This window comes from Cadophora gregata (assembly GCF_030347475.1).
Source record: "Cadophora gregata isolate MNR1 chromosome Unknown scaffold_13, whole genome shotgun sequence".
NCBI classification, from domain to species: domain Eukaryota; kingdom Fungi; phylum Ascomycota; class Leotiomycetes; order Helotiales; family Ploettnerulaceae; genus Cadophora; species Cadophora gregata.
This window is the reverse complement of record NW_026695936.1, coordinates 1,697,485-1,713,440: the sequence shown is the minus strand read 5'-3', so window position 1 is coordinate 1,713,440 and position 15,956 is coordinate 1,697,485. Positions and strand designations below refer to the sequence as shown.

Genomic DNA, 15,956 nt, shown 5'->3' with positions numbered 1-15,956 from the left:
TGGGCATATTGCGGCGTTGATGAAGGACCATAAAGATACGATTGTAATGACTTATGAATACGATACCGATACTGGAATAGGTTCCTGCAGGGGGACGACGTTAGGATACACCATTGGAATGAATCAAGAAAGCTTCCAGAGGTCACTTCCCTATTCACTGCGGCATGATACATGGTCAAGGTAACGTAGTATCCCTCGGCCCTCTAGCCGTAGTCAGTTGATTTACACGCACTTATTCACCTTCCGGCAAACCACTTCAACGATTGAGCATTGTATCTAGCAGGTTCGACGATACAAAATCTCCAGTATCAAAGCACCAAACCAACCAGCTCGACCTCTCAACCCTAGAAACCTTTGTTGACCCAAATTTGACCGAGGAGCCGTAATCACGAAGAGAGACACATAATCACATGTGTACCAAATCACACGCCCGCTACAGCCGCTGTAGCCACAGCCTATCTACCACATCCCACTGCTCTGCGTACCTCTCCAAACCCCGTCTATCCTGCGAGAAGACTAAGACTCGAGATACATATTTCTCTTTGTGCCCGAGGTGCAGAGGTGTGGATGCTAGAGAGATCAAGAAGCCGGGAGCTCATGTTGAGAGTTCGAGCTCGAGGTTGAGATCGAGGCTGGGGTTGAACACGGCTCTGGAGATGAACACCAGAACAGAGAGTGAGGTTACAGACTTGACGATGGCCGGGTGGAAGCAGGCTACAGTTTTGGCGAGTAAGGGTGTTGGTCAAGGAGGCGGTCCTGGATATGGGACTGCTTCTGAGCCTGTCGCCTGGAGGGATAGGGATGAGGATAGAGATAGATACTTAGAAACAGGAGCCAGGCTTCAAGTTTTGGATGGCCGAGAAGAGAGGATCAACGCACAAGGATTCCGATTGCGCGAGAATCACATGATTGGCGATAGCTCTCTCACTGGTGCAGAGCTCAAAGAGAAAAGGAGCGGATGGAAAAAATTCGTTGGCGGCATGGGGTACAGAACAGGTGGCGCAAGGAATGATGAGGTCAAGAAGCAGAGTTTGAAGGCTGTTGTCGATGTGACTATGGAGAAGGAAAAAGAGAAGGCCCAGCGAGAAAGAGACAAGGAGGAAGCTTATGCACAAGCCGCCCTGAAATGGGCAGAACGAGAGAGGGAATTGCAAGCTCAAGGTCATACACTTCCTGGAATTCAATCGCCAGTTCAGAGTCTATCCCAGACTACAACTTCTCGGCGGGAGATGGAAACAACACCAGTGAGAAGCTCACGCGTAGGAAATTTCCAAGCGGTATCTGGATCTATTGAATATCGACCTCCGGCTAGGACTTTGACGCAGATTTCTTGCACAGAGCCGGGAGAAGGAGAAAAAGAGAGACAGACAGTTGACAGAGAGCGAGGTGCAGGTGAGGAGTCTGAACGTGTAATATCGTGTGAAGAATATGCTGAGGGTTATAGGGGGGTCATTGGATCGAATCCGTGGGGTGGGTAAGTGGGGCAACGTTGGGAGAAGTAGGGAGGAGGATGGAGACACGGCTACGATTCTCACAACTTGGTCTATGGTTTTACCTCGAAAACTCGCTGTCTCACAAGGTAGTGGTCACTCTAAAGGTGTCTCTGCGGGCAACACTACGCAAACTGTGGTGAAAATCCCAGAAGAGACGCAACCATAGCGCCAAGGGGAGTTGTCCAGACCTCAAAAAACTGGCCATCCTTTGGGTCACAGATGGTGGAGCACGAGAACTTGTATTATGAATCGAATGTTGAGTCGAATCAAGTGGCAAAATTATTGCCGTCTCGGGAAATCTGATGAGAAGAGGCAGGTAAGAGAAGTAAGTGCTGCTCATCAGAGGCTGGCGAGTCAAGGATGGAAGAGGGCACATCAATTGCGACATGATACAAAGAGACATGAGAATAATTATATGACATATTCTCATGGTGATTATATGAAATCTGAAATGGTGTCTTGAATGTCTCAAAGTCTTGGTGCGATTTCAATACTGACTTCGTAAGCGAAGGCTTTCACGGCAGGAGATTCAACAGCCCTCACCTGATTGCACATTTCTCCCGCTTGCTTTAAGTCCTCTGCATATTACAGCAGAAACTTCAAGTCTCGAAGCTCATTTGTTTTGACTCGACTAATTACCCAATCAAATGTTTTCTGAATCAATCTCGACCGAACAATAGGGCGCCGAATTCGCCATGTCAGTCATCGGTCCGACGAAATAGTCTCTCGAAATCCGATGTCTTAGTCAACGTCTCATATCGGCACCCAAAAAAGAGCCTACATGATTCGGAGCAACTAGCAGCTTGGTCCCCGGATGTGCCATTTGTATCCCCGAATACAAACACGTGATCTTCGCCAAATTCGTGGTGCAAACGCGATCTCGCAACTCAAAAATCGGGAGAAGCTTTCCACGTTCATCAACATCACACTGGACGCTTTTCAATCTCCCACATCCAGCTCTAAGCAGATGCCACCACGCCCAATAGAAATATGCAGATCCCACACCTCCCCATCACCGCCCTCCCAGCATGGTGCAAACTCAACGATGTCAATTTCCTTGACATCCGAGTTCAAGATCTGGGTTGCTCAAAAGGCTTTGGACTCGTCACTTCGCGGGCACTTAACTCCAAAGACGTGTTTGATGTTCCGACGCTGATGATCGTGCCCAGTGAATTGATTTTGAGTGCTGAGACTGTTGAGGAGTGGGGAAAAGTAGATACTCATTTTAAAGAAGTGTTGGATAGGGCTGGTGGGAAGGTATGTTTGAGTGTTGTTTACTATGCTTCGGGGACTTCACGCAGCCAAGCTAATCCAGGGCTTCTTGCGATATAGACTACAAGGGGCAACGTTATGCTTTTCCTGTTAATGCAGATTACGATCGCGGTAAAGCACCATGGGATGAATATCGGCCTGTCGAATCCCTGGACAGAGTACGTGAGGTTACTGCCATCCGAGGTACCGCTTCCTACTCTGTGGACTGAGGAAGAGAAATTCATGCTCGCTGGAACTTCTCTGGAGGTATGTGGGTCGTGCTTTAGTTGCTGGCTCCTTTTGGAAGCTGACACATGGTAGTCTGCCGTTTCTGCAAAGACAACTTCACTTATACAGGAATTTGAGAACCTTCGCGAGCAGACCGTCGATATTTCTTGGTGTCAAAAGTGCTGGTGGGATAACGCGGATCTGACCTATCAATACTGGTTCTTGCTGGACGCTTGTAAGTGTTACCGGGGAGTCTCTTCCCCTTCCAATATTTCCATGATTTAGATATGCACCTACATCCTGCATGGCTCTTGGTAGAGATACCGTATAGTTGGTTCTTGGATTTCCCAAGGGGATGTGGGAGTGTGCCAAATCCTTCTCGAACATCAACTTGTAAACAAATGGCATATTCTTAGAATAGTGTGTAATGTGTAATGGCTAATCTTCTCGCGCTACCTAGGGTACAGATCACGCTGTCTTGAGGTACCAAATTCTGGAGAATCAATGATTCCATGCGTTGACATGGTAAACCACTCTTCACAACCGAATTCGTACTATGAAGTAACTTCCGACAACAATCTGATTCTCGTACTCCGACCAGATGTTCGAGTAGACTCTGGCTCGGAAGTCACCATAAGCTATGGGTCTTCGAAAACCGATGCAGAAATGTTATTCAGTTACGGCTTTATTGACGAGGAGAGCAATGCACGTGGTCTGAACTTGTCACTTGACCCATTCCCAGATGACCCACTTGGAAAGGCAAAGCTGGCTGCCTTCTCGAAGCCGACAACTCTGCGGCTTTTCGAAAAGGAAGGGGTTGTCCAATGGGAGAGCCCTTTTCTCAATTTTTTGTGCCTGAACGAAGAAGACGGTCTTGAATTCAAAGTCCTACAACAAGTTGACGACACTCAAGGCCAGTTGAGGGTCTTCTGGCAGGGATCAGATGTGACAGATGCAACGCACAACTTTGATCTGCTCACAAGCGGCCATCCACTCAAGGATGTTTTCAAACTCCGAACTATTGCCGTGTTACAGGACCGAATTCAGCATCAGCTGGAATGCCTGTACGAAGGCGATCATGCAATACAAGCATTGGGATCTACGGGCTTGGTCTCCCAAGATCGCTTTAAAAGTGCCTTGCAGCTGAGAAAGAGCGAGATTTCAATCCTCGAGCAAGTATTCAGAGCAACAGATAACGAGGTGAGATATGGGGGAAAGGAAGTTACAGATTCGACTCATGTCCCAACTGATGATGCCCACAGAAATCGAGCTTACTAGAAAGCGAAGTTGTGGTACGGTATCTCGGATCGATGGAGGACGAAGAAATACCGGAACTAGCTGCGACCAATGAGGAGGAAGATTTTAGTTGATGAAGTCCGAGGTGGCCCGAGGTGGCCCGAGGTGGCCGTAGCTTCCACGAGGCTGCATGGATCTTATGCAGTACCAGGGCAGGCCTGCGATGCTTGATAACCTAAATTTGGAGGGCCGGAACACCCAGCAGTCGTCCACAGATCGATATGGACTACGAGTAGCTTATGGAACCATCGACGAGGCTTGTCTATGAGCGTATGATTGGACTCGTTGATATCACACAGTCACACTGTTGAGCGAGCAGACTGACAGACTCGCAGCGTCGACTTTCGACAAGGCATGGGGATCTGCAGATCAACAGATGACATTCCAGACGGAAAAGCAGATAAGCCATAGCGTGGGGACGAAGATGAGGGGTACAGCACAGTGTGGAAGACCTTTGGAAGTCCAACAGAGTCCACAGGTGTTCGAGATCTCAGCCCTTGCGGCCTCCAAAGGGCCCCCCCGCCTGATGCAGTTCAAAAAAAGCTTTTGCAGAAGTGCAGCATCGTCACAATGCCCATGGCTGTGCATCGTCTCGAAATGCCGAGGTCTTTCATTGGATCCAAACGAGGTGTGAGGAGTCAAAGGTAACCTAAAATCTGCTACTCTCCGTACTGGATTGTAAACGCCGATAAAGCAGAGGCGAATGGAAGGCGTCCCAAAGTGGGCGGGGCGGGGCGGGGCGGGTCTAAAAGTACCGCAACCTCGGACAGCTGTTTCCCCGCATCGTACTCTACTCTACCTAGGTAGGTACTTTCGTACCTAGGTAACCTTAACTTACGGGAACGCCAAAGCAGCTTCTTCGACGATTTTGCATTCTTTTGGCGGCTTGGTCTGCCCATCCACTGCCCAGCTGTGCTGTCGTCACTCACAAAATTTACATCATGATGGCATCGACGTCCAGAATTCAATAAATGGATCGTGAGGCCACCGCTAACTGAAGCAGGCCACCAGTGTTGGCTTCTTTTCACCAATAGTAACCGCCGCCTCTTCAGGGTACAGAGGATCTTGACGACAGCATAGTGTGCCTCCACTGGGCAAGTTCAAAGCTAACGTTGACGATGGTTCGCCCCGTCATCCCTGATCAGACAGTTAATTTACATCTGGAAGTGTCGTGTCTAGAACCGTGTTTTGCTACTTCCACACCAGAAAAATAGCACTAGAGGAAAGCTATACAGTGGTTAGCCAGGTAGCAAAACTATTACCACGCTCAGTATCATTCTGCTGATATGATTTCGGCATCGACGGCGCGGGTGGAATTGAGCCTGAATCAAGGCCGCCGTCTATTTCAACTCGACACAGGCAGGCAAAACGAAAGATGTTCGAGCGACTAAACGAAAGACAATCTGAATCGCCATGCTTCTTCATCGTAATGTATGTACTGTATGGACGGAGCCATGAAATCGGATATAACGACGGGTCGAGAAGTTCTCGCCACTTGAAAGCAAGATCTTGGAATCCATCCAATGCAGCAACGACAGGCCTTGCCTTGCAGGACGATCTCAACTGCGAATCCCCCAAGCCCCAAGCCCCAAGCCCAAATTTCGTGTGGGGTCGGATGATGACGGGCGCCAAATAGCTGGGGGACGAGGGAACCTGGCGTTTGCTGGGCTGCTGGTGCGTCGACTTCCCACAACAATCTCAGTAAAGTGAAGTGAAGTGAAGTGAAGTGAAGTGAAGTGAAGTGAAGTGAAGTGAAGTGAAGTGAAGTGAAGTGAACAGAACAGAACACTGACTTCCCTCGCTTTCCCCCCTATTATTACCAGTATTTATCGTTGGATCTGCAGCAAAGCGGCGCGGCGTGCTCGCCTCTGATTTTTCTGCACGAGGTTAGAGTTAGAGTTAGAGTTAGACTGAGACTGAGACTGATACGATATGAAAAGAGATCTCAGAGAGTCATGGCCCATAAGAAATCGCACCGCACATTATTTAGTGAGCAGGGCAGAGTAGTGGTAATTTACTGTAACTGACGACGTTTGTTTCTGGCTTGGGTCGCAGGGCAGGCCCCAGAATCGTGGCATGTCTCGACAGCTCGTCAGTTTCTCGCCCAGCCAGCCCGGTGCGCCGTCCAGCGCTGCCCCCTCCCCCCTCCCCCCTCCCCCCGCCTTCTGGAGGAGATGGGATGGCCCACAAATGAATGCCCCCTCCCCGTGTAGCAGCACTACTACTACTGTGGTCTGTACGCAGCGTAGTAGTGCCTCCAGTCCTGAGATGAGGCCCGCGCGGATTGGCCAACCATTCCCCAGGTTGTGCCGTGATGTGATAGGTGTCCCAGTGTCCCAGCTCGTCGAGGACCCATATCATATCCCCCCGGGCCCCTCCATCCCCCGATAATTCCATCCCCACACATCTCTCGCTCTCACCCACCAGTACTCTCCTCTCTTCCTCTCAACACGTTTTACCGGCAGAAACAAATCTCTCGCCTTGCCTTGCCTTGCCTTACCTTACCTTGCCCCATCAAGAAAAACATCCCCGAGCCAAGAGGCTTATCTCTATTGTCACGATTGCTGTGCAGGAACTGTCGGATGGGTTTCGTGTTTTGATTCCAAGCCCGATAGCGCGCACTTGGACGGCTCCCGACAGACAACTACGGCAACGTTCGTCGAGCCTGGGAAAAAGTCTCCCTAGCGACCAACATGCCTGGAATACTGCCCATGAAAGTGATCAAGGTGGGATCAAACTCACAGAGTCGAATCGCACAGGCCTGTGATCGCTGTCGCAGCAAGAAGATTCGCTGTGACGGGATCCGGCCATGTTGTTCCCAATGCGCAAATGTCGGCTTCGAATGCAAGACCAGCGACAAGCTTAGCCGACGAGCTTTCCCAAGAGGATATACCGAGTCGTTGGAAGAGCGAGTGCGCTCGTTGGAAGCCGAGGTTCGAGAGTTGAAGGATTTGTTGGATGAGAAGGATGAGAAGATTGACATGCTGTCCAAGATGCATTCGAACCGACGGCCATCCATGTCATCCGCTCCGCCGTCCGTTGAAAGCCGGAAGGAAATGTTAGCAACCCCGCCAAAAGAAGACATATTTCGTGTTCAAGCGTCGCCGTTGTTACTTGGAGTCGAAAACTCCGATTCATATTTTATGGGCGCGTCGAGTGGTAGAGCGTTCATCGGTATGTCTACCAAGTGTTCAGTTACTGGCAGAAATTAATCGTTTGCAGATGCTTTCAAGCGCAGGATTCAGGAGAGTGGCAAATCACTCGTGGGCCTCAACACAGATGCTTTCCTGAACATTCAAGGAGACTCGACGCCGGTCTCTCAAAGCAGCGGTTCCAGGACTCCCAATGCTCCTCCACGCATGTTTTCCGATCGATGTGTAAATGTCTTCTTCCAGGAATGGGCACCCCTTTTCCCTGTTCTCCACAAACCTACATTCCTTCGTTTGTATGAGGAGTATATGACGAACCCAGAAGATGTTACCGATCCACACAAGTTGGCTCAACTCCACCTAGTCTTCAGCATTGCGGGAATTTCCAGCGATATCCCCGATAAGGAGAACGTCGCACTTTGCGAAAGTCAGTGGCGCCAATGTCTCGAGTCGATTCTTATGGATAACACGCTAGCGACACTCCAATGTCTTATTCTTGCCCTCATATATTGCATCGCTAAAGCCGATTATACTCGTCTCCAACACTACAAGGGTATCGCTGTTGGTCTTTCACATCGACTTGGATTACATCAAAATCAAAAGCGATTTTCATTTGGCGCTTTGACCATCGAAACTCGCAAGAAGGTGTTTTGGACTTTATATACCGTTGACTGGTAAGTTGACTTTGTATACAATAGTGACTATTCTGACATTCCAAGTTTCTCTGCTGCTTTGTTAGGTCTACCCAAGCTCCTCAAGGAAACAGATATCCATGCAGAGTACCCATCCGACACCGACGACGAGTACGTAACTGAAAAGGGATTTCAACCAACACTGCCTGGCGAATTTACCAAAATTTCGAGTGCTTTGGCTCTCTTCCGAGTTTCTCGTATCTTATCAAAGGTTTTGGACCAGAACTATCCTGCCGCTGCGACACATGACCTCTCTCTTCAGTCTCTTCTGGCTCTTGAAGGGGAGCTGACTGAGTGGTCCGATAAGCTACCCAGCCACTTGAAACTTACTTTCGCTCAAGACAAGCCATCAACTGATGTCACCGGAAGCCGTTCTGCGTTATTGGTAAGCATATGTGGGCATAAAACAGTGAGTTTTCGCTAACACCGAAAGTCTCTTGCCTATTACTACATTCGAAGTCTGATACAACGCCCTGCTGTTGGCTCTACTCTTGGGACCAAGTCATCACCATCAGTTATATCTCTCGCCGAATCAAGCAAACACATCATCCAGATTGTGCAACTCCTCGAGGAGAGAGGCATGTCTTTCTCGTTCTGTGTGAACAAGAACGAGATGCTCACCCTTTGTGGATTAAGTCTCCTATACCAAGGGCTGGACCTCAAGCAAACAGGGAAGCTGATGCAAGACAGTCAGCGCCTGGTAACAGTCGTCAACAAGCTACTCGAGAAGGCCGAAGCTCCTGGTGCTGCTGATTTCAAGAAACTCAGCTCCTCGTTGTTCAAAGTTGACACCCAAAAGAAAAGCCCAGCTGGCCGAAGTCCCAGCGTTATGAATGCACCGACAAGCTCCAAGTCCTCCCCCACCGCCACTAAACACCAAATTCGCCCCCATATCTACCGACTTGGCAGTGCAAGCATAAGCGAAAGTGACCTACTATCACAGCAAGAGAAACTCAGACGAGCTACTGTACCCAACATCAACATCAGCATGCGCCAAGAGTACACTCCACATGGACGAAGCTCCTTAGACTCAATTCGTTCCGAATCTCCCATGTCCAAACACGACTACCGAAACTCGGCTACTCATGTATCGACGACCTTGAAACCTCGCTTGCTGAAGAACGATAGACCACCTAATCTGGACTACCTTTCCCTCTCCAATACTCCAGTAGCCTCGCAACCACAGTCCCCCGTTCAATCTCGCGCACAACCACCTGCTTTGAAAGCACACACTCCGATATTCCCCAATAATAGTTACTCGACGGCAAAGTCATCTGGCGTCTCAGTGTCAGAATGGGAGGCTCTTCTCGGATCACTAGACGGCGGACAAACGAACCTCTACGATGCAATATATGGTGGCCCAGCTCTCTCACTTGCCGATACCCACTCTTCAAATTACGGCGATTGGTCTCCAGACTCTCAATGGGACATGACCTCTCTGACAATGAACGATTTCGGAAGTGCACCAGGTGCAGCAAGGAGCGTACTGAGTTTTAGCGAAGAAAGCCTAAGTTCTGGTGAGGATCTATCGACTAGTGAATTGGGACTGGGAGGAAGGCAGGACTACGGACATGCTATGATGGGATCTGGGACTGTGGGAGATGGATATCTGCTTGAGGGGTTGGATGCTACTTTTGGATTATGAGTTATGATTTGAGCGTGGGAAGCTTGGTTGGTGTTTCGGCGTCCTTGAATATGGAACTGGAAACCCGGAACATGAATGGGGAGTTGTTGAGAATGATTTGTATGTTGTGAAGGTACCAGCGGGGAGAGTTGTCAATAGGAGCAGAGCAGTCACAAAACAGACGTTTGAATTTGTGCTGCGATTATCCTTTGAGGAGCGGGTTTGGATCATGCTACGGCACCAAAACGATATTGTCTTTGTCGAGTTTGCTTGGAAATTCTGTCGATTCTGCGACCCTTTCCCCGTGTCTGGTATGGTTTTAAAGGGCTAGATCATCTTCGTGTATATCTAGTTCTCTGTGTAACTTACTCATGAGTATGATATAGTCTATGAAGCAGTAAAGCCTGCTTGCAGGTACCGATTGAATTTCGGCACACGCCCTGAGCTTAAGTCACGATGAGCAGCAAACCATCTTACTAGCTCCAGGACTTTTAGTGAACGCCATACATCGTACGAATAATGATTCACAATTGCCTCAGAGGACGCATCATTTTACCGAATTCCCGATGTTCTGTCTGTCGTCGTAATGAGAAGTTTGCATGTCACAAGGAGGGGTTGAAAAAGAGATGACGACACCAGTTTTGAAGCTCTTAGTAGCTTTCTTGAGCTCGAGCTTGTCTTCAATAATTGTATCTCTCGTTCTTCACACGACACTCTGAGATTACTCAAACCTGAATTCAATTCAATCAATTAATCCTTTACTTCCAAAATCTGCTTATAATGAGTAACAGAATGCTCCCCAACATTCGTCTTATGGCACGAGCCTTCCAACGGGTCTCTCCCGTTACTACCACATCCACATCCCGCCAGCTAAGCAACACACCCTCTGCACAAAAATGGGAAGGACGCCAACCGGAAGAAAATGCAACGCGTCAGAAGGATTCGCATAATGTCCAGCACGAAGCGGTGAAGGAAGGCAAGGCGGAAAGAGCTGGTGTGAAGGGCGAGGAAGGGAAGAGTCGTGGGACGAGCCAGGAGGATGGGGGAAGTGGGGAGAGAGCGAAGAAAGAGTTTCCGGAGGCGCCTGGTGAGTTTTGAGGAGTTCATCCCTGTCTTCTGTCTTCTGTCTTCTGTAACCAGGTGAGAGCTGGCTATCTTGGTCCTTATTTTTGAAATTTGGAATGCCAGTACTTTGCAAGTGAGACCCTTGGCTCTCAGCGGCTTCTGCTAACGACTTTGGAAACTCAACTCCAGGCGCATGAACTTGGCCGGGATTCTACATCTTGCATCGGGGCGGTGGAAGGAATTTTCTCCTTCCAGTCCCCATTGGACATAAGAGCCAAGGCGAACATCCGCATCTGATGATGGAGAAGTGGTGCCATTCCCGAAACTCCTTGTACAAAAAGGCTTGTCAGACATTGGCATGTGTATTCCGGACACTTCTCCTATCATACAATACATTCGACTGTTGCTATTGGAAATACCTTGATGAAACTGTGCTGATATTTACTTTCATGGCAGACACTATTGGTATGCAGGACGAGCGCGGGGGAAAGGCGTAGTCAGATCTGCGGCAACAATAATGCGGGAATGGGCTGATGGCGGGGTTGTGGTGTGATGTTTTCAGACGTTTGGGAGAGGAGAAGTTTGGGGATTGCGGGGGATCGCGGGGTGAGTCTGCGATCCTTGCACTGAAAGAATTATCGGAAGAACCTTCTGGGATGTTTTGACTTTCTAGTCTGCAGGGTTCGCTGTTGGATGGTGGAAAGTGAAGGAAAGAACAGTAAGGGCTGCTCAGCCAGAGCCATGTAAAGATGGTTGCAAGATGGCTTAGATGCTCAAAAGAAGTAATATATTCCTCGCAACCATGCGTATCCCCGAACGCCATTGCTATGCAACCTTTATCCTTGTTGAACGCCAGACTTTTGGAAACTGGGCTTCAAAGTCATGCTCTGCCCACTTTGAAAGAGAGGATCTGTGACTATTAGCAAGAAGCTGGGAATTATTTCAATGGAACGAACATCGTTTTTGCCAACCATAACAATATCATCCTCTGCAACTCTGACTCCACCAGCTCCTTCCACGTAAGCCAACGGCGCGTCTCCAATAACTTTGCGAGCACATTCTGCAACGGTGGTATTCTTCTTAACCAATACGCAGTCTCTGAAAACAGCGTTGGAACCAGAAGCGCCAGATCCGAAGCTCGAAATGTTCCTTACGGGGAATACCGGAACGAGACCAAGGAGTTCGGCAGCCCTAGACAACACCTGCACCACACCCGTCGACCCGAATCGGTAGAGAACCATATCCTTGAGGTTCTCTATGCGGTTCTTGAGTTTCTCGTCAAGCTCCTTCAGTCCGCCACCCGAGGGGTCTCCATCCGCGATCAGATCTTCTCGCGTGTCCACAAACTCGCTGCCTTCCGTGTACTTCACGAAACCCTGCTTGGCCAGTTTCCGGAGAAATACCTCGGAGATAGCGGAACAGAGCACGATAGATTGAGGGTCTTGCATTTTGGCGATCTTGCTGATGTTCTTGTCCGCGTCTGCGTGGTCGATCTTATTGAGGGCTATTACTGTAGGGAACTTCTCGTCTGTGAAGGCATTGACTACCTTGTCAACCGTCTCATCGGACCAATGCTCCAACGGCTCTTTCAACCCCAGCTTGTCCAGTGTTCTGGCGACTACTGTGGCTGTTGATCCGTATCCTGAGAATTGCCCTTGCAGCGTCTCCACTGCCGTGGCTTTGACTGCTATGTGCCGTCTTTTAATAGATCCCCATTTCGCCATCAGATTTCCTCTTATCCATTGCACAATCTCGGATCTCAGCCACACAATGTCCTGCGAGGGATCATACCCTCTCGTGGCCTTGCCTTCTGCATCTGTTGTCCCGCTCACATCGACTACGTGGACGAGCGCATCTGCATGTCGTAGATCGTCGAGGAACTTGTTGCCCAATCCTTTCCCCTCATGTGCGCCGGGAACGAGTCCTGCTACGTCGAGAAGTTCGATGGGAACGGAGCGTCTGCCGTTGATGCACGCGCCGTAGTTTGGCTTGCATCTGTCCGAGAGATTGTGTCGCGCGCAAGCGCATTCGATTTGTAGGTACCCGATGGCACGCTGGGGATCTATGGTGGTGAAACTAGGCAGTGTACTTCAGTAGCTGTATCAGGATCCAAAGGACGGTCGAGCCTTACGGGAAATTGCCTGTCACGAGGTTGTGAGCTCAAAGTCCTCTCTTCATTGCAGGTTTCTCGGGTGGTTCACGCACCGACTTTGGAGCTGGCATCGGTCAAGCTGTTCAAGGTGGTGGATTTACCACTCGAGGGCTTACCGACCAGACCGATTAACGGATCTCGAGGCATAATGAGGGTGGTTGCTAGGGTTTGGAGTCCATTGAATGGTAGGTTGTAGTGGGATGGTGGGGTGTAGAAATGAGGCGATAAGAAATGGAAATTTGTCGGTTAGTGACAAGATGTACCGATCAGGGCCATTGGTATGTGTTTATCTGAGAATAGGTAGCACGGTAAGGTCCTGGACATTGACGAGGCTGGGGAATCCTATCTGCATCACTTTCGTGATCTATGACTGTCTCGGGGACCAAGAGCTCATGATGCATAGCTTGACGGTAGAAGGGCTCAGGTGCGGGTTATCATATGGAGAAGGAAGCAACGGCAATCGAAGCCGAGATTTTCGCCATAGGTATCTCGGTGTCTCAAAGTCTTTCCAGAAGTATGAGCAAACCTCGATCCCCTCGGATGTCCATAAGTCGCGCAAGTACAGCACAGTACAGTGAAGTACAGTACAGTAAACAGACCAAGACTCGTGGCACGGAGAAGGTGCATATTCAAATCGGTCCCAATCACTTGGATATCATCATAATGCTCTTGTAATGGTGCCAAGCTTGTTTTAATATCGCGTGGTCTGTTGTCCAGGCCGTCGTCTGATCTTGGGACCAGTTAATTTACGCCCTACCTACCTTACTTACCTTGGTACCTACTTGCGCCGCAACAAATGCCCATAGCTCGGTACTGTACAGTACTGGGCTTCAGCCCTGGAAGCTCTGGCCCCTCTGCTCTGGGCAACATTATTGTACAGTAAATGTAGTCAGCTGGATGCCGATGATTGCCCAGGCTGGCATTTGCATGGCTCCTTGATCAATCATCATCTACTCGTACCTACTTTTCGGTTTTGGGAGGGGCCAGAGGGGCAGAGGGGCAGAGGGGGTTGGAAAATTTGATGCTTTGGAAGCAGGCGGCATCCTAGTTCTTGGCTGGATTGCTCGCTGGCAGACTGGGATGCAGGCAGGGGCTTTGAAGAAACTGATAATGAAATGAAATGAAACGAAATGTTGAAATGTTGAAATGCTGAAAGGGCTGGGGCTGACCAACGGCATGGATGGATACCTAGGTAAGGTAAGGTAGGTATGCCGGAACTTGGCAGCATGGCAAGTCTTGGTGTTTACCTACCTACTGTACCATAAACTCGTCCTCTCGCCTCGCCTCCCCTCCCCTCGAGGTCCAGGCGACAGCCGCAGTCCACGATTCGACCGATCAGAGTTTGATCTCTCCAGCAGACGCCACCAGTTCGCTCCACATGCGTGCAGAGATACCTAAACTTACCTTACCTTACCTTACCTTACCTTGCCTTACCTTACCTTACCTGACATCCAGAGATCCTGAGCTTTCCCCAGTGGCTGACGGCCTCAGCCACAGGACGAAACGTCTTCTGCTTTAAAAATAAGTTTAAAACTGGGATCGGGACTGGCTGCCATCAAATCAATTTCACGCTTGCGGGAGATGCGACCATTTACTTCGTACCTTGGCACTTGGCTCGCCTGGTGACGCAGTTGTGGCTGGAGCATTCGCCTGGAGGAGCAAGGGTCAGGTCAGGTCAGGTCAGCGCTTTGGATGCCCTCATGACAGAGGATGTAGAGGCAGTCCAGCAGTACTGTACTGTCCTGTACTGTACACGTCTGTTGATAACATTGAATTGGGAAGTAGCGGAGTACAGTACAGCAGAATACAGTACAAGCAGAACAGATCATTTCGACCCGGAGAATCTTCACAGCCAACGCTTCCCACCTCCACCCCGAGTCCCCGTCATCAAGCTGCAACTTTGGTTAACTTACTGTACCGTAATTATGATGATTCGTATATGAGAATGGAGCATAATTTGCCTCGGCGCAGGGTATTTCAGTCAATAGTAGAAGGGTACTGAGAGTCCCCATGTGCCCAGTAAAAAGAACAGGGAAGGCCAGTGGATCGCAGTGATGTGATCTGAGGGCAGGGGGCACCAGGCAGTCCGGAGTCCTGAGTCCTTCACCTTGTCTTGTCTTGCCTTGCCTTGCCTTGCCGACCGCACACGTCATACCTGGGAGCGGCAGCCCGACTCAGCACAGCACAGCACAGCACAGCACAGCACAGGGCAGGGCAGGCAGTCTGTCAGCTCTGCGTTGCTTAAATAAAGGCTTTTGGCATTCCGCATCTTCTTCTTCCCATCTCATCAACAAACCACACCTTTACACCCATCTCAACTCGCAATAGCTCAAAACCAGCTTTCCCTCCCACCCAAGAACAACTACCAAACACAACCTTCACAATGGCATTCACAGCTAGGTAAGCATCTACGAACCTCTAGCCAGATGAGATCATTACGGTTGAGCAGACACCTGCCCTCGCCGGATCGCTGCGGATTTTACTCTGAGCTGACATTTTCACAGCGACATCTGCAAGATCATTCTTGCTGTCATCCTCCCACCTCTTGGTGTTTTCCTTGAGGTAAGTCATGCACCCATCAAGTGCAAAGGATCTTCATGCTAACAAATGTACAGCGAGGCTGCGGTGCTGATCTCCTCATCAACATCCTGTTGACAATTCTTGGTTATATCCCCGGTATCATTCACGCTCTGTACGTACATTCCACCTGCTGCTGCACCTTCAGAACTGGAGTTCCATTCCCCTTCCACAAAAGTTTCCATACTTCGGAAGCAAATGCGGGTGTCGCATTCTCGCAGTCCTCTGCTAACGTTCCTTACAGTTACATCATCCTCAAGTACTAGAGTGCCCATGATGTCTTCTCTATTACGACTTCCTCAATACCCTTGTACCCGACGAAGCCCGCCTCACATAACCTTCGTCGCCCTTCATTCACAGCTCGGCGTTTAGTGGTCTTCAATATCCCAACAAGAGTGGTTCTTGGCACGGCATGTTCGGCATCTGATT

The 15,956-nt window shown here is 49.6% G+C and overlaps 6 protein-coding genes across 6 annotated transcripts; 5 read left to right on the top strand and 1 right to left on the bottom strand.

The window, feature by feature from the left end:
- Nucleotides 1-695: 695 nt before the first annotated feature.
- ONS95_004047 (uncharacterized protein) lies at nt 696-1,659 on the top strand (the record flags this gene model as incomplete). Its single annotated transcript, XM_058497390.1, has 2 exons — nt 696-1,392; nt 1,445-1,659. The coding sequence occupies 2 exons, from the start codon at nt 696-698 to the stop codon at nt 1,657-1,659; spliced, it is 912 nt and encodes a 303-aa protein (XP_058353333.1).
- Nucleotides 1,660-2,483: 824 nt separating this feature from the next.
- Nucleotides 2,484-4,342, top strand: ONS95_004046 (uncharacterized protein; the record flags this gene model as incomplete). The annotated part of the gene is made up of 5 exons (XM_058497389.1): nt 2,484-2,750; nt 2,826-3,011; nt 3,066-3,207; nt 3,433-4,172; nt 4,235-4,342. The coding sequence occupies 5 exons, from the start codon at nt 2,484-2,486 to the stop codon at nt 4,340-4,342; spliced, it is 1,443 nt and encodes a 480-aa protein (XP_058353332.1).
- A 2,619-nt stretch (nt 4,343-6,961) lies between these two features.
- ONS95_004045 (uncharacterized protein) lies at nt 6,962-9,754 on the top strand (the record flags this gene model as incomplete). The annotated part of the gene is made up of 4 exons (XM_058497388.1): nt 6,962-7,442; nt 7,491-8,091; nt 8,137-8,494; nt 8,543-9,754. 4 exons carry the CDS (start codon nt 6,962-6,964, stop codon nt 9,752-9,754), a joined length of 2,652 nt encoding a protein of 883 aa, XP_058353331.1.
- A 771-nt stretch (nt 9,755-10,525) lies between these two features.
- On the top strand, nt 10,526-10,995 carry ONS95_004044 (uncharacterized protein; the record flags this gene model as incomplete). The annotated part of the gene is made up of 2 exons (XM_058497387.1): nt 10,526-10,820; nt 10,988-10,995. The coding sequence occupies 2 exons, from the start codon at nt 10,526-10,528 to the stop codon at nt 10,993-10,995; spliced, it is 303 nt and encodes a 100-aa protein (XP_058353330.1).
- Nucleotides 10,996-11,678: 683 nt separating this feature from the next.
- Nucleotides 11,679-13,097, bottom strand: ONS95_004043 (uncharacterized protein; the record flags this gene model as incomplete). Its single annotated transcript, XM_058497386.1, has 4 exons — nt 11,679-11,708; nt 11,755-12,874; nt 12,930-12,939; nt 13,004-13,097. The coding sequence occupies 4 exons, from the start codon at nt 13,095-13,097 to the stop codon at nt 11,679-11,681; spliced, it is 1,254 nt and encodes a 417-aa protein (XP_058353329.1).
- A 2,236-nt stretch (nt 13,098-15,333) lies between these two features.
- On the top strand, nt 15,334-15,793 carry PMP3 (plasma membrane proteolipid Pmp3; the record flags this gene model as incomplete). The annotated part of the gene is made up of 3 exons (XM_058497385.1): nt 15,334-15,350; nt 15,455-15,512; nt 15,566-15,793. 3 exons carry the CDS (start codon nt 15,334-15,336, stop codon nt 15,791-15,793), a joined length of 303 nt encoding a protein of 100 aa, XP_058353328.1.
- Between the last annotated feature and the right edge of the window lie 163 nt (nt 15,794-15,956).